The 9798-nt window shown below is 39.2% G+C and overlaps 1 protein-coding gene across 10 annotated transcripts in view; it reads left to right on the top strand.

Annotated features, from left to right (window-relative positions):
- The first annotated feature begins 289 nt into the window (after positions 1–289).
- The window catches only part of BRAF (B-Raf proto-oncogene, serine/threonine kinase), a 148234-nt gene continuing 138725 nt past the window's right edge, over positions 290–9798 (top strand). For 3 of the 10 annotated variants that reach the window (XM_070266012.1, XM_070266013.1, XM_023639837.2), the window contains exon 1: positions 318–681. In XM_070266012.1, the coding sequence (XP_070122113.1) occupies positions 553–681 (129 nt within the window). In that variant the 5' untranslated portion in view covers positions 318–552. Of the gene's footprint in view, positions 682–813; positions 990–9798 lie in introns of those variants that run through there. The other 7 variants (XM_023639834.2, XM_070266007.1, XM_070266009.1 and 4 more) reach the window with 4 other exon arrangements.

Raw genomic sequence — 9798 nt, 5'->3', positions numbered from 1 at the left:
ACACAAGTGGTATGCGCTTCCCCGGCTTCCTCCCTCTAGGATTTCAACTTCTCCTCGAACAACCCCCATGCTCTTCTAGTAAATCCCACACTACAGAACAGGCTTAGGACATGGAGAAGAGAATAAAGGAGGAAACAGGAGCCATGGAAACAGCGGAACCGAGGACACCACCGAGTGCGAGAGCTGGCAGGAGGGGAAGGAACCCTCCTGTGGCGACGGCGCGAGGGCGCTCCTAGGATTACGTCACGTACACCGGGTGACGTCACGGCCGTGACACGCGGGTGACGCCGTTGCCGCGGCGACTTCTACTCGTCTCCGCCCCCTTCCCCCGCCCCCAGCTTAGCGTCCTTCCCCCAATCCCCTCAGGCTCGTCTGCGCCTGGGGCCGCGGGCCGGTTCCTGAGGTGGCCCAGGCGTCCTCCCGCCGCCGGCGCCGCCCGGGCTGTCCCTCCCGCCGCCCCCCGCCCTCCACCTCCGCCTCCCCCCGCCCTCCTCCTCCCTTCCCCCTCCCCGCCCAGCAGCGGTCGCTCCGGCCCCGGCTCTCGGTTATAAGATGGCGGCGCTGAGCGGCGGCGGCGGCGGCGCGGAGCAGGGCCAGGCTCTGTTCAACGGGGACATGGAGCCGGAGGCCGGCGCCGGCGCCGCGGCCTCGTCGGCCGCGGACCCTGCCATTCCCGAGGAGGTGAGTGCCGGCGCGCCCTGCACCCCTGCCGTCTCCGGGCTCGGTTGACTGGTGTTTATTTTGGCGAAAGGTGGCGGTGGGGGCTCTGGTGCCCTGAGCCACCTTCTACTTTGGGCTGTGCGGGGTGGGAGTGGGCATCCCCCCTTGCCCCTCTCCGTCATGCGGTTCCTCGCTACGTAAACACACACAATGGCCCAGGGGGGTTTCCCTGGCCTGCACCCCAGATTCGGGCAGCGGTGGTTGAGCAGGAGGCTATCAGTAGGGGGCGAGACTCAGCGTCGGTCCGAGAAGGTCACGGCTGGCTGAAGGTAGCCAACCTCGCATCTCTTAGACGTTTTCGTTATTTGGGGTAGGGGTTAGGGGAGGGGGGCAGCGGCATCCAGGTGGAAGATGTAGGTGAGTAGCCGCGGCCGGGACCCCAGCCCGAGTTACTGTTGTGTGTGATCACTACGTGGTCATGGGGATGATGGAGCGCATCGTTCCCTCTGTGCTCTCCCCGACTGGCCCCCTTTTCAGGCCGCTGCCCTTCCTTCCACTTTTCTACTGGTTTAGGGGATTTCTCTTCACCTTTTTTAACCAGCGGATGGTTTTGATTTACTCTTTGCTTTTTCAGCCCTAAATCCCACTGTTTCCGCTCTCTTTTCTATCCCAGTCTCAGGCCCCCGTTCCTAATGTTTGTCAGTGCTCTGTCGCTGACTGGTAAACCCCCCCCCCCCCCCCCAATCCTATTCCCGTCTGGCGCCCGGCTCACTTGCCAGTTGCCGGACCTGCCTGCCTTCTAACCTCAGGTCTACTTAAGACCATTTGTGCGCTTCTCTCGCGCTAGTCCTCTTGAGGCCCTCTACATCATTCCACCGCTCTCTATCATTGTTATCTGTTATCTTCACAAATCCTCCAGGACGCTTTGGAGCTACTTACTTTCTGAATCCTGAAGCTGTCAAGATTCCATCAGGTTTCACTTGTACTACTGGCACTTTTTGGTTATTCTTCCGTTGTGCATTCACACCTCTTTATTTATTCCTACCCATTTTTTAATAGGTTTGATTTCTTTCTCTTGCCCTCCTTTTTGTTCCAGTTTTTTTCTCCCGCTTTTTCCTCTTTAGTCTTTGCTTCTCTCCGCCTGTTTTTGCATTATTCAGCTTCTTACAGCCATGTCAGATTATTTACATTTCGTTTTTTATTACGTAAAAATTATTACATGTATTTCGTGTTTTATTACATAAAATAATACACGTTATCATACTTTACAAATAATGAGCATATATGGTATAATAATTGTACTTTACAATTAATGACTTGGTAACGTGACTTACTCTGTTGACTTTGCTCAAAGTTCTTTCTTCCTACTATTTACTTATATTTTGTTTCCTAATTCTCATCACGTCTCATTGTTTCTTCTGTCTGTGCAATTCTCTTTTTCCTGCTTCATCATCTTTACTTTGGAAATCCATCCAATATGCTTGTTCTACTCTGTATCAGTTTGTTCACAGTAATATTTGTTTTCCTCCGTCTGTGCCCGAGTCATATCTGTCCTGTACCATCATTTGATCTAATCTAAATTTCTTAGGTTTTTTCCTTCTTTAACAAAATCACACCACTTCTTACTTAGTTTCTAGTTTGCACTTCTGCTCAGATCAGTTTCCTCGAACATCTTCATTTCCCCCAACTTCTTGGATTCTAAGGATGGAGCTCTTTCCTTCTTCCATTTCCTAGTTTATTCTGTTTTCCTTGCCCCCAGTTACCATTCATTTGGCCTTGTTTCCTGGCTTTTGGTAGTTAACTTGCTGAAGCTTCCTCTTGTCTTCCCTACACCTCCACATTCCTTCTTATTTACAAACAGTTTTGTTCCGTTGACATGGAAATTTATTTTTAGGATACATTGTTTTTAATGGATACATACTAGGGGGTCACATCTGCTGTTTGTTCCATGAATCGGATATGCCTTTGTCTTACCAGGCACAGGTGCCTCTAGGCTTACTTTGCTCCGTAGTCCGTGTGGTTTTGTTGAATTCTGTCTTTGTTTCTCTGCTTATAACATTGTTTACATTGGGAACTTTATTTCAGAGTTGTTAGAACAGCTTGCAATGATGTAGAGAAAGCTTTTGTTAAGTACAGTCTCAGCTATCTTATTTGAAAGACCCAGATTGTCTGAGCTCTACCCTCTGAAGATTCTGATTCAGTAGGTGAGAGCTGGGGCCATGAGGTTCTGTATTTGGTACATTTCCTGGGCAGTTCTCTTGTATCGATGCTTGAGGACCTCTAGGCTAGATGAATTTATTTTAAATTGCTGATAATTGGAAAGTAGATTGGTATCTCCTGAAACTATAAGAATACTCTTAACTAATTTTAATTTAAGTGTTTCCCACTGCCGCCTCCACCCAAGTTTTACTGTTTAGTGATGAATAGTAGTTTTGTCTCTGTATTTCCTTATAGGATTGATAATAAATGTATTTGACTGGAGGGAAGGGGGGAATAATAAATTATTAAAAATGGGTCTCTTTTGAATATAGATATCATTGTTAGGGATGGTAGAAAAAATTCCTCCAAGAAATAATTTTAAATTTGAAATTGGTATTGTTAATTCAGGGGAAACTGAAATGTACTGTGATAGTTTAATTGATCTGTCTTCCTTATATGCACTTAAAATTATATAATTGCCAAGCACATGGAAAGAAATGAAAAATTGTGCTTGTGTAAAGTGACTTTTACACAATAAAAAATATTGTGTAAATATTTTTGACAATAAAAAAAACAGATTTTTAAGAAGAGTTTCTCAGAAGGAAGTTTTAGCTGCCCTAAAAAATTCTAATTACAGAGGGAAAGCACATTCATTATTGAAAAATTTGAAAGCTATAAGTATAAAAAGTAAAAAGAATCATCTGTAATCTTGCCACTAAAATATAATTAGTATAGGGCCAGCCCCGTGGCCGAGTGGTTAAGTTTACACCCTCTGCTTCCTTGGCCCAGGGTTTTGCTGGTTCAGATCCTGGGCGCCGATATGGCACTGCTCATCAGGCCACGCTGAGGCGGCGTCCCACAGGCCACAACTAGAAGGACCCACAACTGAAGTATGCACCTATGTACTGGGGGGATTTGGGGAGAAAGAGCAGGAAAAAAAAAAAAAAAGATTGGCAATAGTTGTTAGCTCAGGTGCCAATATTAAAAAATATATATATATATAATTAGTATAGACATTTTAATGTATTTCCAATACTTTTTTGTGCTTGTATAATACAATGTATGTGATTTTGTAATATTTTTTAACTTAACATTATAGCAAAACTTTTTACATATCATTAGACATACTGTGATTGTTTTTAACTAATTATAGTTTTGAGATAGTAGGTTGTAGATTGTTTCTGATTTTTTTTTATTGTTTATTATCGAGTATCTTGAACATAGAATGTAGATTTAGTTTTTAAAATCATGTTGGCAAGTGACCAAATTTCATGTCCTGTATTTGTAAGTGTTACTTTGTAGACGCTCAAAATAGAATATTCTGGTAAATGACAGGAGCTTATTAAATATTTATCAAATGAATGTACTTATACTTTTGGCATTAAACGTTTAGTTCTTGCCACTTATATTTCCCTGATGTTATTTTCTTTCTGTGACCATGTGGCTTATGTGGGATAATATGGCCATATGGTATAATAAATACATTTATTTAAAAAATATGCATTATACCAGGGTGTGATATTTATTAGCTATTCTTCTTGTGCTGTGTTTCTGTAGAAGGGAGCTTCTTATAATTGCATTACAATTAAAATTGTATTATTTTCAAGATCTCTCTCTCTTTTTTTTAAGATTGGCACCTGAGCTAACAACTGTTGCCAGTCTTTTTTTTTTTCTTTCCTGCTTTATCTCCCCAAACCCCCGCCCCGTACATAGTTGTGTATCTTAGTTGTGGGTCCTTCCAGTTGTGGCTCAAGATCTCTTATCACCAATCTTAGTTAAGCTGTGTAATTATAATAATACATTGACTAAGCAGTATTCTGGGATGGAATCTCCTTTATAATGAGGTCCACTGTATTAAAACGCATCCTTATGAACCATGCCAAATCAGGTTGGATTAAATCATACTCCTAAAAGTGGTAGTCCCACTAAGGTATGTGCTTGTGCCATTCTGGCTGTTGCTGTTAATACTTGTGTATAGATATTTGAAGGTGGACAAAACATGCCTGTTAGGCAAAACTATAAAATAGCTTTTTGTCTTTGGTATTTCTAGTGTTGCCTTTCTGAACTCTTTCTCTCTCCTAATTTAATGAACTTCCTCCTTTAGGCATTCACTCAGCTCTCCTTTTATTTAGAAAATTATCTGATATAAGTCACATATATTCTGGCTATTAAAGGAATCGATTGTCAGTAAACAGATAAGAAAGGAAGGTTGCTACTGGGTGCTTGAATCCTTGAATGTAGTAAGCCTGAGAGCAAACTTGACTTAATCGTATTTGGATAGTAGGCCAGAAAAATTATATTAGGATAACAAGCTAGAGAAGTCTGACTTTTCTCAATTCCCTGTCCCTTAGTTTCCTGATAAGGATGAATAGGAAGTCGATCCTTTATAACAACTGGAAACCTGTGTTCTGTGAGTGGTGGGGAAGAGAGAGAAGGAGCAGGCTACATTGTTTTTTTTTTAGCATTTTCTAAGACCTGATGTTTACCTTTTTGACGAATGAGGCAATTAAGTATTTTTTCCTTTTTCCAATCATGAAGTTATTTTCTTCTTTAGAATTGCAAAAGTGCATTTTGTTTTCTTTGACACCCTGATATTAGTTTAGCTGAGTACTTAGTGAACATTTTGTGTCATAATCTGCTTGTTTTAGGAAATCCAGTGTGTTCCTATGCTTCCTATATTACTGCCTCAGATTGTCGTTAAAATATGCCTCTTTTGTCAGTAACTTACTGGATTTTGTCTTCCTCGGATGTTGAATTAAGTCCTTTACTCATTCTCTTTGTCTGTTTCATTTGCATTGGTTATTCTTTAGTCAGAATCAGCAATAATTATAGAACTTCTGAATTCAGAATAGGATAGCCTGTTTAGGAGCTTTTCTGTTTTCTAAGGTTAAACAGTGCTTTCATAGTCATAATGTTACAGATAACTTAATGTAAGAGCCAAAAATATAGCCTCATTTGTTCCATTCCTTTTTAAAATATTTGGTGGAGGCATTGGCATGTTCTGGGAGGGAGTTTTTATTTTTGTTTCTTTTGGCTACGAACCTAATTTACTGTCATACATAATTAGCATGGTAGTCAGAAGAAACTCTTAATATGGCCTCCACCCTAACATTAAGCAATTATTTTTTTCTCCCCTCTACCCTCTGAGATTATTTTGGTTTCCATGTTTTCTCTTGGGCTTAAAAAGCTATTATTCTTATTCTTTCCCATATCAAGACTATGCATATAGAGGGAAATTCATGCTCAGTAACATTGCATTCCTTTCTTGGCCCTAGGAATGCCCTCGATACAGAATATAAAAATTGCTCTGAACTCAATTAACTTTATACCTTCTGGAAGCTCTGTAACATCAAATGAAACATAATTTTCATTCTTGTAATATAGCTGCAGTTACTGACAGCACTTTTGGGACAAATGTACCATAGGATAGTGGTTTTCAAATTACTCTAGAGCTCTAGGACAATTTTTTAAAAACACTTTGCCACTGTAAGAAATAAAAATTTTAAATTGCCGCCATACATACATACATAAAGCAGTTTTTGTCAGTTTTGTACATTTTTTATCCTCATCTTCTATAACAGTACCTGGGACATAGGTACTCAGATAATTTAGTGAAAAACTTAGTGAATGATGAAACCCTATTAGATATGATGCACTCTGATTTTCTCTACTACTCAATTCTCTTTTTTTGTGCTAGTCATAAATTGGTTTACTAGATAGACAATGCAGTTGGTTGCAACAGTGTTTGAAAAACACTTGGTTTGGGAGTTTCAAGATCTTCAGAGGTTACCTCAATGCTCTGTTTAGCCTTCCTACACTTTATTAGAATTATTCATTTATCTGCTCTACATGTTGGTTTCCTTGAAAAAGAGTTTTATGACTAAAAATTTTAGAACTGCTATGTATGGAAGAGGGATTTGTGCTGGCATGAATCTTACCGAGTGTAAGAATCTATGTAGGAAATTTCAGCAACTTGTGTCTAAGGTAGGGACCAGCAAACTTTTTCTGTAGAAGGTCAAATGGTAAATGTTTTAGGCATTGTGGGCTAACTACTGTGTGTCCCACTTTCAACAATGGCATTGTAGCTAATAGACAATATTTAAACAAAGGAGTGTGCCTATGTTCCAATAAAACTTATTTATGGACACTGAAATTGAATTTCATATAATTTTCATGTGTCATAAAATACTCTTCTTTTGATTTTTTTTTAACCATTTAAAAATGTAAAAACCATTTTTACCTTGGGGGCTGTACAAAAACAGATGGTGGGTCAGATTTAGTTCAAGGGCCAAAGTTTTCAGACTTCTGGTCTAAGGGAGACTGATTACATCATATTTGAGGTACTGAAATTAAGGTGTGGTTTGGAGGTCTTTTTAAAAAAACCCAGGTATATTGTGATATAATTTACATATACTGTAATGTACCGTTTTAAATGTACAGTTTGATGAATTTTAACAAATGTGTATAGTCCTGTAACTGCTGCCACAATCAAAATATAGAACATTACCATTATCCCCAAAAGTTCCCTAGTTCCTTTTTGCATGCAGTCCCCTCCCCCCACCCTCAGTTCCTGGCAAACATTGGTCTGATCTCTAGTTTTGCCTTTGTGGAAAGTCACATAAATGAAGTTGTAGAGTATGTAGTCTTATGTATTTGGCTTCTTTCATTTAGTTTGATGTCTTTGAGATTCACCTATGTTGTTGTATGTATCAGTAATTAGTTTCTGTTATTGCTCATTCTATTGTATGAATGTACCACAATTTATACGTTTACCAATTGATGGATAGTAGGGTTGTTTCTAGTTTTCAGCAATTATACAGCTGCTAAGACATGTGGGTTTAAGTTTTTATGTGGACATTGGTTTTCATTTCTTTTGAGTAACGACCTAGAAGTGGGATTGATAGGTTGTATCATAGATATATATTTAACTTTAAAAGAAACTACCACCTTTTCTGCCACTTTAGGGTTAGGGTTAGGTTAGCATTTGCATTGGTGTTGCCACCTACAATGCATGAGAGTTCTAGTTATTCTTTATCATTGTCAGCATTTGGTATTGTCAGTCTTAGTTTTAGCCATTCTAGGAGGGATGTAGTATAAGCTCACTGTGGTTTTTAATTAGCATTTTCCTAATAAATAATGATGTTGGACATCTGTTTATGTACTTATTTACTATCTATATATTTTCTTTGGTGAAGTATCCATTTAAATCTCTTTATTCAGTGTTTATCTTATTATGGAATTGTAAGAGTGCTATATATATGTTACAAGTGTATATAATATATATATATATGATACAAGTCCTTTATATTAGATTTGTGTTTTGTACCTGCCTCGCAGTCTGTGGCTTGTCTTTTCATTTTCGTAAGTGTCTTTTGAAGAATAAAACTTTTGTTTTTGTCAGAGTCTAGTTTATCAGTTTTTCTTTTGTTTCATGCTTTTTCTGTCCTATCCAGTAAATCTTTGCCTAACTTATGATCATAAAATTTTCTCCTGTGTATTCTAGAAATTTTATAGTTTTAGCTTTTACATTTAGGTTTATGATCCATCTGGAGTGAATTTTTGTATATATTGTGAGATAGGGGTTAAGGTTTGTTCATTGTTTTTCATATGAATATCCAGTTGTTTCACATTTGTTGAAGAGACCAACCTTTTTCCATTGAATTACCTAGTACCTTGATTGACATCTATTGATTATGAGTGTGAGTTTTGTACTCTGTTTTATTGATCTATGTGTCTCTTCTTAGGCCACTACCACACTGTCCTAATTACTGTATTTTTATAGTTAAGTCTTAAAATTAGGTAGATCCAGATCATAGGATTTTTAGAACTTTAAAATTTGATTTTGTGTGTGTGTGTGTGTGTGTGTGTGTGTGTGTGTGTGAGGAAGATTGGACCTGAGCTAACATCCGTTGCCGGACCTCCTCTTTTTGCCTGAGGAAGATTGTCGCTTAGCCAACATCCATGCCACTCTTTCTCTGTTTTGTATGTGGGATGCTACCACAGTGTGGTTTGATGAGCGGTGCTAGGTCTGCGCCCAGGATCCGAACCTGCAGACTCTGGGCCACCAAAGTAAAGTGTGCAAACTTAACCACTATGCCACTGAGCTGGCCCCTAAAATTTGATTTTTTAACTTCCTTGTGTTACTACACTAATGAGAGAGAAGGTCCATAATTTTCTTTTAATTCTAAAAGTGTCTTCTACTCAAAAAAGGCTTAAGACTCACTGCAGTATATAGTTCATACACCCCATCTTGAATAATTGGGTTGTGAGGTTCGTGAAAAGTGGCAGATAAAACATGGTTTTTCCAAAATTAATTTCTTTATGAGAAATGAAAGAGATATCCTAATAGTTTGCACCAAAAAGTCAATAATGTCCTTTTTACCATGTTGGAAACATATTAACTGTACTTAAAATATTTATGGGGGAAAGTGACTATGGTATGTTTATTCACCAAAAGAGTTGCTGAAAATGTCAGTCAGGTGGTGGAAGATACTAGTTTATAATGCTAACTATGTTATTCTCCATCTTCATTGTAAGAGTTCTTCCATTTGAAGCCTTTGTCATGTCCTGTGATGTTCCAGAATTAGTACCTTTATTAATCTTAGAGACATCATTATATTGTTATGTTTTTACCAAGGATAAACATACAGTGGTTCTTGGTCATATTTCTACCTTTTTCGTTGGGGCCCATAGGACCCTTCACCTTGTTTTAAATTACACCAGTGATAGCTTTTTACTGCTTAGCCTGGGGGGCTTTCCTACAATATAAAATGATTTATTTTTGGTCATGATTTTCACTTGAGTTCAACAAAAAATCAGGAAACATGTTCACAGAGCATACGTCTTGAATACCTGGCCAGTCCAGGGCCATGTGACAACTGGGAGGGTAGGTACTGTCCAGGCTTTCATTTATGTTATAAGGTTTGTTATTCCAATGGC

Source organism: Equus caballus, chromosome 4 (genome assembly GCF_041296265.1).
Source record: "Equus caballus isolate H_3958 breed thoroughbred chromosome 4, TB-T2T, whole genome shotgun sequence".
Lineage (NCBI taxonomy): Eukaryota > Metazoa > Chordata > Mammalia > Perissodactyla > Equidae > Equus > Equus caballus.
The sequence above is the reverse complement of the archived record's forward strand: the minus strand, read 5'-3'. Positions and strand labels throughout refer to the sequence as shown.